Raw genomic sequence first — 19,388 nt, 5'->3', positions numbered from 1 at the left:
ATGCATCTCGCATTGCTATAATAGAATCTAAACATCTCGAGAAGCATCTCATTTTTGGTCGACCTTCATTGATGTCGTATGTGATAAGGGCCCGATTAGTAACTCCAATGCTAGTTCTAACGAGTCCAGACAGTGTTCAGCCAGACTATATATGATTTTACTTGAAAGATATATACAGAGCGAACTGGCACTTTCTGAGAAGACCACTTGAGCCTCAAAAGGTTGCTTTCATCGGACAAATTACTACTCAACTATCACTGTCGTCGCTATTGTCCGATTCGTCCTGGCAATCCAAGCTTCTCTCTGTCGCGCTAATAGCGACCACCACAGCGACGAGGAACGCTATGGGTATATGCCAGCCCGTGGCGCATTAAACCCAGGGAATCGGCTCAAGAGACACAGGGAGGGGGTGTGTGGCAGAGAAGAATCGTGGTTACATCGCTGTAGGAGTGCAGCTTGGCTCTATGACCGTTTCAGAATAGGTTATAGGAAGCCCCATACAAAGCACCGTTCCTATCCTTCCCCGATTATGATTTCGTTCGCGACCTCAACCCGCAAAGATCTTTAATTTCTGATCCCAGCCCCCTGTTGCGACCACGCAGCGCATCTGGATATTGGCAGGATTCTCACTACCAGCCCCGTTCTTATCGTTTCCTTCTCCCTCCGCTGCGCCGTCTCCGCCAGGTACATTCTTGGCCACTCCTGGAGCCCATCGCAGGGAGGTGACGAAGCTTTCGTGGGCGTCGAGCGTCTTCACGCACTTTCCTTGTTGGTTCAAGTCCCAGCATCTTAGTGTCTTGTCGTCCGATACTGATAGAAGGTATTTTCCTCCCGGGTGGAATACCAGCGCCTGCACCCAGCTATCATGGCCCACTAATGTCATGAGGCACGTCCCGCGGCTATCCCATATCTTAATAGTGTTGTCTCGTGATCCGGTCGCCATGAAGTCAGCTCCGTTCGTAGAAGAAGGGCGTTTCCCTAGTCCGGCCAAGGGCGCAAGGAACTGGTATGACGTAGGTGGGGCGAAAGCGCAGCATTCAATGAAATTCTCGTGACCAAGCATCGTTCGTTTATGTTCTATATTCGATACAGTAGAGATGTCCCATAAGCGAGCGGTCATATCTTGGCCCGTGGAGAAAAGAAACCTCCCGTCAAACGAGATGCTAACATCCCGCACCCAGTCGGTATGGCCGTTTATAGTCTTCACACAATACCCGGTTGTGACATCCCAGATTCTCATATCGTTGTCTCTGCTTGCGCTCACCAGCAGGTTTCTTGATGGTATAAAACGAACCGCACTGACGATGTGATCATGGCCCTGCAGCGTGCGGATATTCTTATAATTGTCTGTCGGTTTCCATAGCTTAATAGACAGGTCGGAACTGCAGGAAGCGAGAAGGACATTATCCCGCGGCCCGCCGTAGTCAACGTCCCGGACTGCTCTTGTATGGCCCTTAAGCGTCCGCTCAAGCTCTCCGAGTTCCCAGTCCCATATCTTTATCGTGCAATCGTCGGAGCCGGAGGCTATGGAGGAAAATGTCGGGTGGAAGGCAACACAATTTACTTTGTCTCGGTGCGATTCTAGTGAATAGCGAACCGTACTCGGAAGCCAGGAGGCTGGATCTTGGTTGCGCTTTAAGCGGGAGGCTGGTGTTGAGTTATCGAGTTCAGATTGAAGCGTCGCATTTCTGGATTCAAGATCCATTATCTGCCGTGAAATGAAGATTAGATGTCACCGCGCCGCTAGTGAGTAATACGGTGGACGAAACAGAGGATCTGAAGCGCAGACATGCCTTTTTCTGCAAGCGGGCAATGCTTGTCCATTTTTTCTCCAGCATCCCTTCGTACCTTTTCGCTGTAGTTGGATCGAACACATCTTCGCTGAGGTTCACTTCTCTCCTGAGTGCCGCCGCGGTGTCCGGTAGGTCGCTCGCCACGAGGTACGCTATCATTGACTTGTGTCTATACGCGAATTTAGCTTTCGCCAGCGACTAGTTCGCATGGGACATACTCACAGCTCCTCGGCTTGCCGATTAGTTAGTAAGGGAGGCATGGCGATGCGGGGTCGTATAAGAGACCCGTTGGGAATGCGCTGTCCTGCCAAAAATGTGGCGACCTAACGGAATGTTCGACCTGCAGTAGTAGAATAGGGAAATCGACGATAATGACGACTAAAGGAGTCCGTATTTATCGGTTGATAAGGATCGGTGAGGTCTCACAGGCCTTAGCTTGTCAATAGAGTCGTGCCCGGATAAACATATTTCCTATTCTTATCATCCAAAGCTCTCTCTGCGAGGACAACAAACATCAGAGATGTTGGTTAGACTGTCCGTTAACCCACAGAACTGCCTGAATGGCGACGCGGCGGCACCCGCTGCCCCAGAAACCCTAATTGGCTCGGGCGGGATGGGAATAAATCCGAGTCCGAATCCGGTAGTTTATCTACATTGGAGTCGACACAACGAAGGAGTGGCCGTGTGGATATATATTGTGAGCCAGTTCATTAGCTCTATAGTTGAACTTGCCGCGATCAAAGTGAATGTAAACTCCTGGGGGGAAAGGAGTCACTATTCATGCGGTTGATGCGACTGCCCGGCTTGTTTACTCTCTGCTAGTTACGGATGTATCACGGGATTCGATGACGGCGCTACGGCAACAGACTGGTAGTCCAGGAACCTCCGGTTTATATATCTTTTGTTGATATCTCGACTAGTAGTGGGTGCAAGAACACGCAGGATCCTCCTAGGAAGTCCCTGGTATTGAACTCCGATACTTGACCTTGTTCGCCCGATAGTCTCTGGCATTGAACACAAATATCTTTAGATCTTCTGCCTTATATCTTGTAAGTACGATTGTCCAAGTTAGTATACAGAGGGAGCCCTGGCCCTATGCCTCGGACAAGCAAACAGTTGTATGCTACACGACACGCTATCATGTCGCTGTCATTGACGTTGAAGCAGAGCAATGTGAGCTGAGGTAATAGCAAATCTTCTGTTTTTGAAGCGCACCGTAGCGCAGCGGAGCGAATTGTAGCAAGCATTATAATAGGAAAGGACAGTAGTGCGAAGTGTAGACTATACTCTAGGGAGTATATACTGCGACAGTGACGGAGTACACTATTATTGAGGGACACTATACCTTTTGTGGTATATCACCGGGGAGCACTACGGAGTATCTCTTTCTTAGTGCCGGCGACAAATCACGGAGTTACGGCAGATATTAACAATACTACGATGGACAGGGGCTGGTGGGGTTCAGATTTGCCTGATCCCATGGTATCACATGTCGAGGTCCCATTTCTGATTAGTTTTTCCAACGTTGTACTCTCTAAGTGTGAAGAGTCTCCAAGTGTCCGGGGCAGATTGACGTCACGTGGCTAATCTCTCGGCAGCCTCGGCACTTGCCCGATGTGGACGGCCTGAACATGACGCAGTAAGATACCGATGGGCCAATCAACGAAAGATTAACAGGCCAGCAAATGACCTGCAGAATGCTTACCTCAGCGGCTAGCCTGACCGAGGTGAACAATCGACGACCCTGATTGGACGGGACACTGGTCTTCATTGATCGGGCATGTGAAAAGGCCTCCCGCATCTAGGCAGTGTCAGTGGATTGCCAAAAAAAAAAGTGACCACCTGCTATCCAAAACATTTCGCTGGCTACCGAGGGCGCTTGTGCGCTGATCGTTGGACATTTTAGGCTTTTGTCCGAGTGCCTTACCTCCACTGCTTATTTTCCTTTATCCCAACTGGTCCTTGCGACAGTTCCCCGTGACGGAGACCTCCGTGTCATCCATATATCTATCCACTCCCTTCCCTCCGTTTTACCCCAGATTCTCTTCTCCATACCCCTCTGTGTTTCAGTGCCGAATACTCCGAGCATCGTATCGTCGCTGCACACACTTGTGACCGTCGAGAGCTCGTAATCCCTCTCTCTTATATACTTCCTTTGCTCATATATTGTTTGTTTCATTTCCACCCACGATCATGTCCAAAACATTCTCAAAGGAAGACGTCGCATCGCATAACAAGCCAGATAACCTCTGGGTTGTTATCGATGAAGATGTGTATGACTTGACTAAATTTCAGGACGAGCACCCTGGTATGTTTGAACAGTTCCGCGGATCGTCAGATGCATTCGCACGATGCTAACGTCACTTTGCATAGGTGGAAAAAAGAGTACGTCATAATGTCCACAATTCATCTTTGGACATGGTAGGAGTGCCGATGCTGACTATGCACCTCTAGTTCTGTCGCGAGTCGGAGGAAAGGATGCTTCGAAGCAGTTCTGGAAGTATCACAACGAAGGGATTCTCAAGAAGTACAAAAGCAAGCTGCAGGTTGGTTCCTTGAACACAAAAGCCGCAGATGCGTCGGCACCGGAACCAGCAGCAGCCAAGGAAACCCCCAAGCCTCAGCAGGCAGCTCCAGTGGACGTTGGATCGGCCAAGTCGTCCGAGCCCCAAGAACCTTATGGTGACTTGATTCCCTTCGCCGATCCCTCATGGTATCAAGGTGTAAGTTTTGCCTGTCACACACCATCCGGGAGACTACAGACTAACCAATGATTCCTCGACAGTACTCCTCTCCATACTTTAACCAGACTCATGCAGCCCTCCGCGCAGAAGTTCGCCAATGGGTTGAGTCTGAAATTGAGCCCTATGTGACCGAATGGGATGAGGCCAAGAATGTTCCCGATCATATTTACAAGCAGATGGGTGAACGGGGTTACCTTGCCGGATTATTGGGTGGCAAATTCCCTGTCGACCACACGAAGAACCGTGTGCAGTCTGTCGCTCCTGAAAACTGGGACTTGTTTCACGAGATGCTTCTTACCGACGAGCTGTCCCGCGCCGGTAGTGGTGGTCTTGTCTGGAATTTGATCGGTGGCTACGGTATCGGCTGCCCCCCACTAGTCAAATATGGCAAGAAGCCTCTGGTTGACAGAATTCTCCCCGGTATTTTGAATGGCGATAAGCGTATCTGTCTTGCTATCACCGAGCCGGATGCTGGAAGCGATGTTGCCAACCTTACCTGCGAGGCTAAACTCACCCCCGATGGCAAGCACTACATTGTCAACGGTGAGAAGAAGTGGATTACCAACGGTGTCTATGCCGATTACTTCACCACCGCTGTTCGTACGGGCGGGCCCGGTATGAATGGTCTTAGTGTCCTTCTCATTGAGAGAGAGCACGGCGGAGTCAGCACGAGACGCATGGACTGCCAGGGTGTCTGGAGCAGCGGCACGACTTATGTCACCTTCGAGGATGTGAAGGTGCCGGTGGAGAACCTCATTGGAAAGGAAAATCAGGGTTTCAAGGGTAAGCCCCCTAGCGCTCTTGCTTCTCTTTTCACAGCAACTAACCGGTTGTGTAGTCATCATGACCAACTTTAACCACGAGCGTATTGGAATCGTCATCCAGTGTTGTCGGTTCGCTCGTGTGTGCTACGAGGAAGCGGTGAAATATGCCCACAAGCGTAGGACGTTCGGCAAGAGACTCATCGACCACCCTGTCATCCGTATGAAGCTCGCACATATGGCCCGTCAGATTGAAGCGACGTATAACTGGCTGGAAAATATCATCTACCAATGCCAGTCCATGGATGAGACTGAAGCAATGCTCAAGCTGGGCGGTGCAATCGCAAGTCTCAAGGCTCAGTCGACGACCACCTTCGAGTTCTGCGCTCGTGAGGCCAGTCAGATTTTCGGTGGTCTGAGCTACAGCCGCGGAGGCCAGGGCGGTAAGGTGGAGCGGCTATACCGTGATGTTCGTGCCTACGCTATCCCTGGTGGAAGTGAGGAGATCATGCTGGACCTGAGTATGCGCCAGAGTCTCCGTGTGCACAAGATGTTCGGTATGAAGTTGTAAATGAGCGCACTCAAATTTTTCTTCCCATATTTATTCCCCCTCTTTGTCCTTAATGTTGTTTGGATATGACTTTGGTTTTGGGTATATAGAGCTTTTCATATCCGGCTCACCTGGCAGGTTAGTGGTCTTCTAGGCTCAATTCACTGTACTATATGTTGCTTGGACCATGTCCTCAAAGAATAAAATGATACCTCCTGGAACATGAACGGCCACCTAGCTTTGGAATACTTGCAGATCTAGTTCTAGTGTAATCTTGAGAATTTCTAACACGGGTATTGTACGTTTATCCTTACTCGGATATAGCAACTCTCTACCTGACCCTCCTGTGTACAAGGTCAGCCTGTGAAATAAGTTTGGTGAGTAGAATGCCGTTGAACGTGCTTCCTAACCACTGTTTAGATTAAATTGACATGGGAGAGTCTGAAAACGGTGTTTCCAGCATGCAGGCATTTGATTATATGTGCATGGGCTTGTTGTAAGCACAATATGTAGTTCCCCATTAAATATATACTCAGTATCCAATCTTGGCTTGCAACAACAGTCATATCGAAGGTTGACTGTAGAATTTGCTTATCCAGCCTGTGGCAAATGTCCATAGAGTCTATAAAGATGCGATTGAGTAAACATGAATAACCATGGAGATAGTGAAGCAGAGACAGTTATAGCTACAAATAAGATCTAGAGCGAATGACGCTCATTGGCTCAATGGGAGCACTAGGAAGAACTCCGTCGCCGCAGTTAAGCCAATTGCGCAACCCATGGATTTGTCTTCAACAAGTCTCCAACGGCCTTATAAAGACCACTTATCTTGCGCCACCTCCCACTTCTTTTGCTACGGCTTGCTACCCAGGTGGGCTTCATCTTATTGTCGTCTGGTGTGGGCAGTTTCATCGATTTTTTTTCTCCGCTCCCTCAGCTCCGATTGACTTACGTGCCGCGATCGCGGACTCGGCGAAGGATAACGCCGCCCGCCTGGCTGGCCGAAGCAACAGCAAGGCTGTTCGATACCCATTTTTTGTCCAGGGATTCTTTGTGAATCGTGAGACTTCAGCGACTCCCTATCCCGATTACATAATAGGTATTGCGCCCTTTCGTCTCACCTTAGTTTCTGGACGGTCTTCTGTCTCGTTTTCTACGCCTTCCTTATCCGCGATCTCGAGTTCTCCAGAACCATATGCTTGAAAGCTCAAAGTGATCTAATTGTGACTTCCTTCTCGTCAATAGGTCGTCAATAATCATTATACGCCATCTTGCGACTCTTATCTCAATCGCCGACTCCCACTCCGAAAACACTCCGAACCTAGCCCCAGTTCGAAGCCATTTTACCAATAATCCACGCAAACATGTCACGAAACATGCTGGATCATGACTTCGGTTCAGACGAAGAAGACGATGACTTCAACCCCGCTCCCGCATATGATTCAGATAATGAAGATGCCAGGGTCAGTACTACACATGCGTTAGATGATAGTGGCTGGTGGTGTTAACACGTACGGGGGTTATAGCCGACGCATCAAGACCGGGACGATGATGACGATGAAGAAGATGTAAAGCCTTCACGACGAGCGGAACGTCGAGTCGGTAGCGAGGAGGCAGACGATAACGAAGATGCCGATGGCCACGACGACGAGGAAGAAGACGAGAACGATGATGATGACGAGGAGGAGGAAGATGAAGATGAAGAGGGTGCCGTGTCTGTGAGTACTAGCACCATTTGAGCTATTTCTGATACCTCGTGGTTAATACTGACCATTGTTCGTCTTAATAGCGACCAAAAAAGCGCAGAAGAAAGGGAGGCGTGGCCCATTTCTTCGAGGAAGAGGCTGGCGTCGATGAAGATGAAGATGAGGCCGAGGACGAAGAGGATGAAATGGCCGAGCTTGGTGGGGAAATGCATCCAGATGATATGGATGCGCTCCCAGTCGGCGCTGAGACTGACGATCGTCGCCACCGACAGCTTGATCGCCAGCGCGAGCTTGAGGCCAGCATGGATGCCGAGAAGCAGGCGCAGTTGCTCAAAGAACGTTACGGACGAAACCGCGCTGCAGCTTCCGATGCAGTCGTCGTACCAAAGCGGCTACTACTTCCTAGTGTCGAGGATCCTAGCATCTGGGGTGTCCGTTGTAAGCCCGGCAAAGAACGGGAGGTTATTTTCGCCATCCAGAAACGTATAGAAGAGCGACCCATGGGCTCTCGCAACCCTATGAAGATCATATCTGCCTTTGAACGTGGAGGAGCTATGAGTGGGTACATCTATGTTGAAGCACGCAGGCAAGCGGACGTCATGGATGCACTGCAAGATATGTCCAACGTCTACCCACGGACGAAGATGATTCTAGTTCCTGTGCGAGAAATGCCGGACCTTCTGCGGGTTCAAAAATCCGAAGAACTCTTGCCCGGTGGCTGGGTCCGCATTAAACGTGGCAAATACCAAAACGATCTGGCCCAGATTGAAGAAGTTGAAACCAACGGTCTCGCTGTGACTGTTCGCTTGGTTCCTCGCCTGGATTATGGCATGAACGAGGACATCGGTGCGCCTTTTATGGATCCCAAGAGGAAGCGTCCTGGCATGAATCCCGCGGTGGCCCGGCCACCTCAACGTCTGTTCAGTGAAGCTGAAGCTAAAAAGAAACATGGAAAGTACCTTTCTGCCACATCTGGTCTGGGTGGAAAATCTTGGAGCTACCTAGGAGAGACTTACGTCGACGGTTTCTTAATCAAGGACATGAAGGTACAACATTTGATCACCAAGAATGTGAGCCCGCGGCTTGAGGAGGTTACTATGTTTGCCCGAGGCTCAGAGGACGGCACTGCCAATCTAGATCTTGCGTCCCTCGCGGAAACACTCAAGAACTCCACAGCTGAAGACTCTTACCTCCCAGGAGATCCAGTTGAAGTGTTCCGTGGTGAACAACAGGGCTTGATCGGTCGAACTACTTCTACTCGCGGTGATATCGTTACTCTACAAGTTACCGAAGGTGACCTTGCGGGACAACACATTGATGCCCCTGTTAAATCTCTCCGTAAACGTTTCAGGGAGGGTGATCATGTCAAGGTCATCGGTGGTAGCAGATATCAAGATGAGCTGGGTATGGTGGTCCAAGTCAAGGACGACACCGTGACATTACTTAGCGATATGAGCATGCAAGAGATCACTGTGTTCAGCAAGGATCTTCGGCTGTCCGCCGAGACAGGTGTTGACGGAAAGCTTGGAATGTTCGACGTACATGATCTTGTGCAGCTAGAGTGAGTTACTCGGCCCTATACTTACTGCTTGTTCTTTTATCTAACTTCTTAATAGCGCCGCTACTGTTGCTTGTATTGTCAAGGTTGATCGAGAATCTTTGCGGGTTTTGGATCAAAATGGTTCGATTCGCACTATTCTGCCTACTCAGGTAACAAACAAGATCACACCGCGTCGGGATGCGGTAGCTACGGACCGGAACGGTGCAGAGATTCGACATGGAGATACCGTTCGCGAAGTGTACGGTGAGCAAAGGAATGGCGTGATCCTTCACATTCACCGTTCATTTCTGTTCTTGCATAACAAAGCTCAGGCTGAGAACTCCGGTATTACTGTCGTGCGTACGACCAACGTTGTAACAGTATCAGCCAAGGGAGGCCGGTCTACGGGCCCTGATCTTACTAAGATGAACCCGGCTCTGATGAGTCGTGGTGGACCCAGCGGTATGATGGGCCCCCCGAAGAGCTTCGGTCGCGACAGGATGATTGGAAAGACAGTCATGGTCCGAAAGGGGCCCTTCAAAGGTCTTGTGGGTATTGTCAAAGATGCGGGAGACGTGCAGGCACGTGTGGAGCTCCATTCCAAGAACAAGCTAGTGTCGATTCCCAAGGAGCTCCTCGTGGTCAAGGACCCTGTAACGGGCCAAACAATCGAAATGGGCCGCGGCAGAGGAGGACCACGCGTCCCTTCAGCAGCTCCACCATCGGGCTGGCAGGGTGGTCGGACACCGATGGCAGCTGCAGATTCATCCAGGACCCCCGCCTGGGGCGGTGCATCTTCCGCGAGAAGTAAGTCTTTCTATGATTTACGTCTTTGGTCTACGATACTAACAAAGCGATTCAGCACCTGCTTGGGCTGGTATGGGCGGTTCTCGCACACCAGCATGGAAGAACGATGGATCCCGTACATCGAATCCCTACGATGGAAGTCGCACCGCATATGGCGGATTCGGCTCACGCACCCCGGCCTGGAACGCTGGCGCCCGAACTCCCTACGGCGGCTCCGGCTCCGGACAGAGTGACTTCGACGCCTTCGCAGCAGGCTCTAGAACCCCAGCCTGGAACGCAAACTCCGGCAGTCGCACCCCAGCCTGGTCAGGAGCTACGGCAAGCAACGGCAGCAAAGACTCCCGTGGCTACGACGCCCCCACTCCAGGCGGAGCCTATTCTGCACCCACTCCAGGCGCATATGCCAGCGCTCCAACCCCCGGTGTCTCTGCGCCCACGCCTGGAGCCTGGGCCGATAGTGCCCCGACGCCGGGAGCATTCAACGCCCCTACCCCCGGCGGCCCGTCCAAGAAGCCGTACGACGCGCCTACACCCGCTGCCTGGGACAGTCGTCCATATGACGCCCCTACGCCAGCGATGGGTGGAGACGGCGACGATGCAGGACCACGGTACGAAGACGGAACGCCTAGTCCGTAATGTCATTTATTGCGGGGCATAAGTTAAAGGCAAAGCTCAAGCGGGGAGGAGCAAGCTGGCGTAGTCATCAATCTCATTCATCCTTACATCTATATCTTTATGTTCTTATAAGACAATACAGGCATGGTTAATTGGTCAACTTTGTTCTGTGAAAGTGTATCATTCATTGTATCATGACATCAAAATATTCAAATGTCAACTGTTGTATCCCATTCAGGCTTTAGAACTAGCTGCGGACTTGGTCATAACAAATATATTAATAAACCCTCTGTTTGATACGAGGCACTGTATTCATGTAGATTATACAAGTCGTAAATAATGTCACAAGAGAAGGTTAGGTGATGGGGGAGAAATAGAATATGTTCCTAACCATGAGAAATCCATTTCAATTCTGAACAGCTGGATGAAGACCAAAAAAGATGGGGGGAGGGAGAAGGAAAGAATGCAGAAGTGAAAAAGAAAGGAAAAGAAAAAATTTGACGAAGAGAAAACAGAAAGGGCGTGACGCATCATTCATCATCTCTTTCCATGAGAAGGATATATGTAGTGGACGGTTATTAAAACATATGGGTAAAAAGTAAATCAACCCGGCAGAGAATGTAACATATAAACTTGACTTTTGTTTTCCATATGCAGCTCTCATAGATCCCTTTCTTCTTTAGGATCTTCAGGGCCTTCGTCTTTCTATATTACGTGAAAGCAAAAAGCCATTCCATGGCGTAGTGTGCGATGTAAATTCGCATCAACAACAGTTCCAAGGGGCATCGAATGAATTTATGGAGGCACTGCTCGTGCCAGGATGCGAATATTATCCACAAATCCTTTGACAAGCTCTTCATATTGGTTCTTAGGGTCGCCAGCTATGGCAAGCTGACCCTGGCGGCGGATCTCGGCGGCGGAGATTTCAACTTCGAGTTCATGCTCGAATTCACCTTTGGATGGTGGCTATACAACGCATATTAAGTCAGGAACGTGTCTTTAAAACCAACCAGCTGGTAGAGAGCTGGTCATCCAGTGAGAGCGGGGAAAAGAAAGCGACTTACTTCTGATTTGGCCACTTGTGTAAGGTCGATCTGGTATGCCAGATGTCGATAGCTCATACGATCCTTGTTTCGCTCTCCGCCGCGTCCACGACCGGGATCTACCACAGGGAGGTGGCTAACATCTCCTTCGTAGCTCATTTCCAGGTTGACGCTAATTCGCCAATCAACACATGTGCGAGGGCTGTAGACATCAAGATCGGCAATTCGACATTTCACAATCTTCGCGAGGACCTCGCCTGTCCGTTGGTCTAATGTTACTCGCACCTTGGGTTTGTGGCGAGGATTAAGATTCTGTCTGATGACAGGTGGAAGCTCCGATGGTGATATTTCGTAAAAGGTATCTCGCTCCTTCTTGTGCGTGTACGATAATGGAATGCGTCCTGGGTTGGCTTGCGGCATAGACATCTTCACGGCTTCGTTCAGAAAGTTATTCATTGCCTGATGTTGTGCCTAGTCAAAGGTCAATCAATCATTCAACATAATCTCAAATGAAGCGAGGGCGGGAAAGAAAAAATACTCACAATTGTCATCGTGCTCTCGAACGCAGTTCGTAAGCGAGTGTTTTCCTTATTCACGATACCTTCGGTCGAGATAGGCAAGAGAAGCCTTTCGCCTCTGTCCATATCGACGAGCTGTCCCAGCTTGGCTTCCACCTCAATCATTGCTCCCTGACCGGTTGCCGTCGCACCAGCAGGAGCTGCGGTCGCGTCGTTCCTCATAACCACATGTTGGAACAAGAAATCGCAGACCGTCTTTGTGACCTCCTCGTGCGGGATGTACCCATAGATGGAGGGTTCCCATGGTCCTAAGCTCCCTGCCTGAGCAGGCTCTGGAGGTCGCCGGGGGGCCGGAGGGCCATTAGTAGGTGGTGTCTCGCTTTTGAGTTTGGCCGGAGAATCTGTAGCGGAAGCCTGGGCTGAAACGGTCTGTTGGCGCATCACAAAAGGGTTTTGCATTGAATTTCTCGCATGCTTGGGGATCGGTGGACAGCGGTTCGGAATCATGGGAATCCTCCCTTTGGTGCGTACTGATCTTTGGGCATAGATTGGCGGTTCTTCATAACGTCTCCTCTTCACTCTGGGTGCTTGCGGACTTGAATTGGCCGTTGCGTCCGGAGTCATGTCCATCTTTGTTGGCAACGAACGGGCTTGATCGATGGCGGAGGTATCGTCTGTCAGAGACTTTCGAGCGGGCGGTGAGCTGTCAAAGTTTGAGGCTGCGGGGGCCGGCTGGGAGGTTTGGAGGTTGGGGGGGCTCTCCTTCAAGGAGATACCATTTTCGGTGGGCTTCGGTTGAGAAGAGGACGCTAGGTCGGTGTATCCGGCCGTGCTCCCTTGCCGAGACCCAGAGGGAAAAGCGGTTTTCGGACTAACACTCTCATCCGAGTCCCTTCTGTCAGTCGCCGAAGAATTTTGCCGTGGGGTTTGTTCTAGTGGTCTTGAATCCTGTCGCGAGACACGGGGTATCGCCGTCGGCGACATATGAACCTGAGCATCCGGACCAACCCACGGGCTTGAGGCACGATTTGACAAGGATTCATGGCCGGAGGATTGGGGGCGCGCAGATGGGGGCGTTTGACGGGTATAAGATGCAGCAACTGAACCTCGCGGAGTATTCGGTACGGATCCTTGGGCTGGAGGGGAGAATTGCTGCGACGGGTAAGGCTGTGAAGCAACGGCTGGCGGGCTTTCCCTGGGATGGAATGAGTAGGTGGAGGTGGATGAGGGGGTCAGGACAGACTGGATGGATTGCGAACGCTGCTGTGCGAAGGGCGACTGCTGCTGCTGGTGTTGCTGGGGATGGCCATAGGTAGAGAACGAGTCACGCGAGGCGGAGGAACCATAGGGGGGAGGACTCGGGCCGCGCTGAGACTGTGCGCCTGCAATCTGTGCGGAGGGGGGATGGTATTGATAGGGCGATTGGAGTGATCCGTAGGAGGAAGAACGTTCTGGGGAGGCATGAGGACGTTGTAGGGGTGGAGGCTGAGGGGGATGACTCGAATAGGCAGATGGATAGGAGGAGGTCCGTTGTTGGTCGCGGGGAGCATACATGGGATCCGAAGGCTTACGCGACACTTGCGACGGAGACTGGAGGGGAGCCGTTGATGGAGCATCCGAAGTGCCCGAGGCATCGTTGTTCATAATGGTGCGCAAATCCATGACGGCGAAAGGATTTTGTTGATCGAGTCGATCGCGATCTTGGTGGTGGAAGTATTTCGTGAACTAACTTACGTAGCTTGATTGGAGCTTCGGGAGCTGCGACCCCCTTCCACAACACCCCGAACTAACCGGGGTAGAAGTGGCTCTTTGGCGAGAAAAAAGAGTAAGGGGTGAGGAGATAGGGTCACCACATGGAATCGACTCGAATGGATGGGGTTGTTGCAGAAAACGTAGAAGAGCGACGTGAGGGAAAAGGAGAAAAGAGAGAGAGAGAGAAAGAGAGAAGGAGAAAAAGAATAGTAGATGGAAAGTTGGTTCAGTCGCGGGATGCGGCAGTCGTGATTGGACAGCTCCTCGACTATGAACTGCTATAGCTCAATAAAGATTCAAAATATTTAAGAATAATGTCAGAAATGGAGAAGATTATTAGATAGAAACTAGAAGTAATATCTATTAGCCCAAGGTGAGTTTCTTGTGTCATTCTCCAGTACTATAAATGATTTATATTGGTTGTTGGATCTCTGACAATTTTCCATACAATCGATCAATCTGTCCAGGTCAATAAATTACAGTACCTCCTTTGTATCTAATCTAATTTATCTCTTTCTTCTATCCCGCAATGTGTTCTTAATTAAAGTAATATCCCTCTCCTTTTTCTCTTCTTCTCAGTTTTTCTTCATTCGTTTTTACAGATCAATCACTCCTTCCTTTCGTTCTAGTATCTTTCTTTCTCATCTTATAAATATTTCTTGGCTTATATACAAGTGGATAACTATAACTATAACTATATCTATAGTTCACCCCGCCAAATCTTGTCTAGACTCCAGCCGGTTAACCCCATCCGTTTCCTCTGGAAGTAAGGGCTTCCCTCTCACTTCATTGAGGCGAAATCAATCCGGATCACCTCAGATTGGGTGGATGTCGATCCCTCGCAAGGCCACGTTGGACGGAAAGGAACTCGCATGCCGCTTGCGGTCCACTGGTGGTTACGCAATCACCTTCCGCATTTAATCGGGAATCATTTAATATCGAGAACTCCTCTCCTGAGAATCCTCGTGGGGAGGGAATTGCGCCTCGACCACATTCCTTAACCCACCTGTCGCTGCGATGGCATTTAACGGTCGGGACCAGGATCTTCGATCCTCCCCCGCGACGGACAACATTCCCCTGAATGATCTAGAGTCTGGAATCAATCGCGACTCCCAAGAAACCACGAAATGGACGAATATCACCGATTTCACGCCGTCGCACATCCTTTCCGATCCCTCGAGTCGTGCCCACGCCCTCACCAACAATTGGAAAGCATGTTTGGAATCATTTCTGGACAGACTTGCGATCGCCATTACTCCTAGTTATCTGCAGCATTTGGTGGGCGGCCAACCGCCCGAGTCCTCGAAACTACATGCCATCGCAGCGCTGGACGGTTTGCGCGGTTGGGCATGTCTTCTCGTCTTCAACTTTCATTTCCTCTTTACTTATACCTGGAAAGTTGCGGTCGGATGGGGCTTCAGTCATGGGAATTACAACCTTTTCCAGCTGCCCATCCTCCATATGTTGGTATCCGGCCATATCATGGTGGCCATCTTTTTCGTGATCTCCGGATATGTACTTTCCTACAAACCGTTGAAAATGATCCGCAGTCGATCATGGGAACAGACCTTCACCGTGCTGGCCTCCTCTACATTCCGCCGTGGCCTCCGACTCTATATTCCCTCAGTCATTGGCATCTTGATCGTTATGCTGGCCGTGCGATTGGGTGTGTATGACTATTCGCAGAGGGTTCTTCACGAAGGACACACGATTCAGGGCACCAATGAGCAGCATCCGCCCATCATGAAGTCCTTTCACAAACAATTCTGGGACTGGTACTCCACAGTAGTGCATCTGATGAACCCATGGGATTGGGCTCTGTACTATAATTATTACAATCCACACCTATGGACCATCCCCGTGGAATTCCGTTGCTCAATTGTCCTCTTCCTCACCATCTTGGCCACCTCCCGCTTAACCACTGTCATCAGGATGTCTCTGGTCAGCACACTAGTCTGGTTCTGTATGCGCTGGGGCCGCTGGGACGTCGTCCTCTTCCTAAGCGGCATGTTGATGGCCGAAGCGGACCTGATCAACGGTACATGGGAGCGCCCAACAGAGGGCGAAAAGCCATGGAGTGTCCGTTTCCCAACGAAGTACCACCCTTTTGGACTATCCAATCGCAAATTATGGATCGCGCTTTTCATTGTAGGCCTCTATTTCGGCTCTGCCCCTAACACGGGCTACAGATGGACCCCATTCTATATGTGGACCTGGAGTATTACCCCAAAAACTTATCCCGAACCGCACCGGTTCCCACAAACCATCGGGGCGGTTCTCATCGTCTTCAGCATCAACCATTCCAAAGACATCCAGAAACTCTTCACAAACCCAATCTCCCAGTACCTTGGCAAGATCTCCTTCGCTTTCTACATTGTGCATGGGCCGATCCTTCATTCGCTCGGTTACTCCCTCATGCCCAATATCTGGGCGGTCATTGGCAAGGCCTCCGATTTCCAGTACTGCCTGGGCTTCCTGATCGGTTGGCTCATCTGTCTCCCTCTATGTCTGTGGGCTGGTGATATCTACTGGCGCGCTGTGGATATACCGAGCGTCAAATTCGCCCGGTGGGTGGAGGATAAGGTCATTGTCAAGGCGACGGGAAAGGAGAACGGAAGTGCAAACTCCCGTCGCGAGTGATCGCTTCTCCGGGTTCTTGATCTTCCATTCGGTATTTGTTTTAGCGAGCGCATTATGACGTATATATATATTGTCTCTGATGACTGTCGTGTCTTTTGCTTCTTTATTCCCTGTTATATATCATGCCATCTGTCTGGAAAAGACTAGACCACAGTAGTTACATATACCCCTCTGTTTACCTGTCCTTGGGGCTGCTATCCTATCCTAGCAGAAAACTCAAAGAAAAACATTACAGATCCATACATACTCTTAACTTCCAATCGTTCATTCATTCATTCACTCATATCAGACCGTACGATGTCGCTTCCATGGTCGAACGATGCAAGTCAGCCGTTGTGGATAAGACACGGAACAACGCAGCAGGGTAAATGGCTGACTGGTAGGTATGGGAAATAGCGTCTAGTAAATGCGTCAATTCTTTCATAGTGCAACACCCCAAACTCCCCGTCCACCGCACACTCCTAACCAATCCCGCGGATGCCCTGCGCCGGTTGTCCCGCCTTGCGGTGACCAGCTGATGTTGGAGACTTCGTAATCACACTGCCACGCGGCAGCAGGACCACGTTCCTGGGTGGCCGAGGGCGCACCGGGAGTGTGCACCGGGGGCGGGACAGACGCGGCGTTGTGCTGGTTCATGAGGTCCCACAGAAGAACGCAGCAGTCGTCTGCGCCGGAGGCGAGCAGGCCACGGCGGTTCGGGGACCATTCCACGCAGTTGATGGAGGAGCCATGGCCCTTGAGTTCTAACAGGGCCTGGCCGGGTTGACGAACATCTAGGACACGGACAATATTGGAGTCCTGAGAAAACGTGGCTAAAAGGTGGGCGTCATGAGGTGATGCTGCTTTCGTTAGTATCTGATGATGCTGCTGTATGACAGGCAGACCAGTTGTCTTACGTACCTGCGATTCGGAGAAGCGGCGGAGGCCATATGGATGCCGGGGCCGAGGGGCTGCCATTTCCGGGACTGACTACTGTGGACGAAACCCCTGTTAGTTTCGAAAGGGACGGGATTCCGTGAATAGGACTTACGCTTATCACTCTTTTCCGTCGGTTCGTAGATGATAGTACTGTGCTCCAGACTGCGGAGATCAAACATGCGCACACTACCATCGGCACCGCAACTGACAAAAACATCGACGCTGTTTGCGCAGAATCGAACGTCATACACTTCCTTATCGTGTGCAATCAGTTGCGTCTTGGCGGTGAGTGTAGGGATATCCCAAATGGTGCAAGTCGTGTCGATGCTGGACGTGATAATCAAGCTTGGAGATATCGTGTTCCAGTCGAGCGAGGTGATGGGGGCAGTATGCTCGGGAGATTTTGAGTTCGAGAGTAACGCCAACGGAGAAAGTTTAGCGGAAGGCGTATCCCTTTGGGTCGCCGATCTTGTAATCGAGTTTGAGCTCTGCACCGGCTGATTCGCAGGCAGGGACCATAGCCGCAAATGATCCCCCGATGTCGCCAGGAGATCAGTAGACTGCTTTTGAGATGATGGAGGTTCCCACAGTATTCGCGTGACGGGGTACGAATGTGTGGCCTCTGCCGTTTTGACATATTCCAGCTTAATCTCGCCAGTTGCTGCATCCGGTGTATCTGGGTCTGGTTTAGTCCAGTGGGTATCAATGATTTGTATCTGAACTAAGTTAGCGCCATCTGTAGGGGGACGAAATGGGTAAAGAGAGGCGCACATAATTGTGGTTATCTTCTAAATAACTTCCAAGCGCAATCTTGCCCCCAAAGGAGCCCGAGTTCCCAGGAATTGGCCATTTACACCAATCTACTGCATATATCGGCCAAGGTGCAATATAATTGCTATTTGACGGCACTTGATTGTCTCCATTGAAGGGTAACGACCCGGGGCTGGTGATAGGGTCACCCAGAAGATCGCCTGTCGGCCGGATGTCGGCCAGTCCCAAAGGAGAGTATTTCGCGCCTTGTGGAGTATGAGGCGGGAACCCAGCACCAGGTGATGACCCATACCTAGCATTTGCCGGGCTAGATCTCGAGTGTCCATGAGCGTTGCTCATGTTGGAGCGGGGCGTTGTCGGAGGCTGCGGCTGCTGTGGTGGTGGTTGCTGGTGTTGCGGCTGCGGCTGCGGTTGTTGCTGTAACTGTGTAGACATCTGGGAAAGGGTAGGAATGCCAGACGGAGCGGTGTTTATAGATACTGCTGGGGGGCGGTTGGCGTTTCCTGGCTGAAGCGCGCCTGGAAGAGCCGTGTTATTGCCGCCGGCGCCATATTGGTTGGGCTGAGAGTTCGTGGGGTGGACATTGATAGACGGAACGTGGTTATCGGCGGTGGCAGGGAATTCATGGGACATGGACTGTCGCTGTAGATTCGCAGCTCCCATACCCCCAGACGGAATGTGCAGCTCCTCAGGCCGGCCATAAGTTGTCGCTCGTCGATTGGGCTCGAAGGATTGCGATGGGTTCGACATGGTACCGAGGCCACGATTTGGAACAACGATGGATTTTCTCCTTCTAGGGATAGATTACCAGACTTTTACCTGTCAAGTTGCGTACACAATTGCTCCGATCGTTTTCCACCGTCCGGGGTTGCCGTTGAAAATGTTGGGTTGTATCCGACTGCACTTGGAGGCGGGGAGAGAGAGGGATGCGTAAGCTAGGAGCTCTGGCTACACCAAGGGCATACGTGGTCTTGTCTAAATCACTCGGTACAGATGGCCTTGGGAGTAGCTCAGCAGAACATCCTAGAGCTTTGGAAGAGGGCAAGAGGAAAGGAAGAAGCGGGAGACGGGCATAAGAAGGGATAACGTTCATCCAGGTCCAGGTCGATTGATTGATTGACTTGGGATGTCTCAGTACCGCTGAGTCAGCCGCCCGCGGGGGTGGGATTTCCCAATACATTTACATTCATTGATTTTATCTTTTAGTGCCAATTGATCTTACTACGACTA

The 19,388-nt window shown here is 50.8% G+C and overlaps 6 protein-coding genes across 6 annotated transcripts; 3 read left to right on the top strand and 3 right to left on the bottom strand.

Moving 5' to 3' along the window:
- Nucleotides 1–547: 547 nt before the first annotated feature.
- AO090023000713 (WD40 repeat domain-containing protein) lies at nucleotides 548–2,053 on the bottom strand (the record flags this gene model as incomplete). The annotated part of the gene is made up of 3 exons (XM_023235727.1): nucleotides 548–1,647; nucleotides 1,790–1,962; nucleotides 2,016–2,053. 3 exons carry the CDS (start codon nucleotides 2,051–2,053, stop codon nucleotides 548–550), a joined length of 1,311 nt encoding a protein of 436 aa, XP_023090722.1.
- Nucleotides 2,054–3,986: 1,933 nt separating this feature from the next.
- On the top strand, nucleotides 3,987–5,869 carry AO090023000711 (putative acyl-CoA dehydrogenase; the record flags this gene model as incomplete). Its single annotated transcript, XM_023235726.1, has 4 exons — nucleotides 3,987–4,101; nucleotides 4,248–4,516; nucleotides 4,579–5,320; nucleotides 5,376–5,869. The coding sequence occupies 4 exons, from the start codon at nucleotides 3,987–3,989 to the stop codon at nucleotides 5,867–5,869; spliced, it is 1,620 nt and encodes a 539-aa protein (XP_023090721.1).
- A 1,343-nt stretch (nucleotides 5,870–7,212) lies between these two features.
- On the top strand, nucleotides 7,213–10,537 carry spt5 (transcription elongation factor spt5; the record flags this gene model as incomplete). The annotated part of the gene is made up of 5 exons (XM_001821172.1): nucleotides 7,213–7,311; nucleotides 7,375–7,566; nucleotides 7,638–9,115; nucleotides 9,171–9,901; nucleotides 9,957–10,537. 5 exons carry the CDS (start codon nucleotides 7,213–7,215, stop codon nucleotides 10,535–10,537), a joined length of 3,081 nt encoding a protein of 1,026 aa, XP_001821224.1.
- Nucleotides 10,538–11,311: 774 nt separating this feature from the next.
- On the bottom strand, nucleotides 11,312–13,739 carry triA (putative mRNA capping nucleoside-triphosphatase; the record flags this gene model as incomplete). The annotated part of the gene is made up of 3 exons (XM_001821171.1): nucleotides 11,312–11,482; nucleotides 11,581–12,030; nucleotides 12,102–13,739. The coding sequence occupies 3 exons, from the start codon at nucleotides 13,737–13,739 to the stop codon at nucleotides 11,312–11,314; spliced, it is 2,259 nt and encodes a 752-aa protein (XP_001821223.1).
- Nucleotides 13,740–14,846: 1,107 nt separating this feature from the next.
- AO090023000708 (acyltransferase family protein) lies at nucleotides 14,847–16,469 on the top strand (the record flags this gene model as incomplete). Its single annotated transcript, XM_001821170.3, has 1 exon — nucleotides 14,847–16,469. One exon carries the CDS (start codon nucleotides 14,847–14,849, stop codon nucleotides 16,467–16,469), a length of 1,623 nt encoding a protein of 540 aa, XP_001821222.1.
- A 420-nt stretch (nucleotides 16,470–16,889) lies between these two features.
- On the bottom strand, nucleotides 16,890–18,908 carry AO090023000707 (WD repeat protein; the record flags this gene model as incomplete). The annotated part of the gene is made up of 4 exons (XM_023235725.1): nucleotides 16,890–17,308; nucleotides 17,370–17,456; nucleotides 17,500–18,103; nucleotides 18,159–18,908. The coding sequence occupies 4 exons, from the start codon at nucleotides 18,906–18,908 to the stop codon at nucleotides 16,890–16,892; spliced, it is 1,860 nt and encodes a 619-aa protein (XP_023090720.1).
- Between the last annotated feature and the right edge of the window lie 480 nt (nucleotides 18,909–19,388).

Source organism: Aspergillus oryzae, chromosome 3, assembly GCF_000184455.2.
Source record: "Aspergillus oryzae RIB40 DNA, chromosome 3".
In the NCBI taxonomy this organism is placed as follows: domain Eukaryota; kingdom Fungi; phylum Ascomycota; class Eurotiomycetes; order Eurotiales; family Aspergillaceae; genus Aspergillus; species Aspergillus oryzae.
Note: the sequence above shows the minus strand (reverse complement) of the source record. Positions and strands in the feature narration are given on the sequence as shown.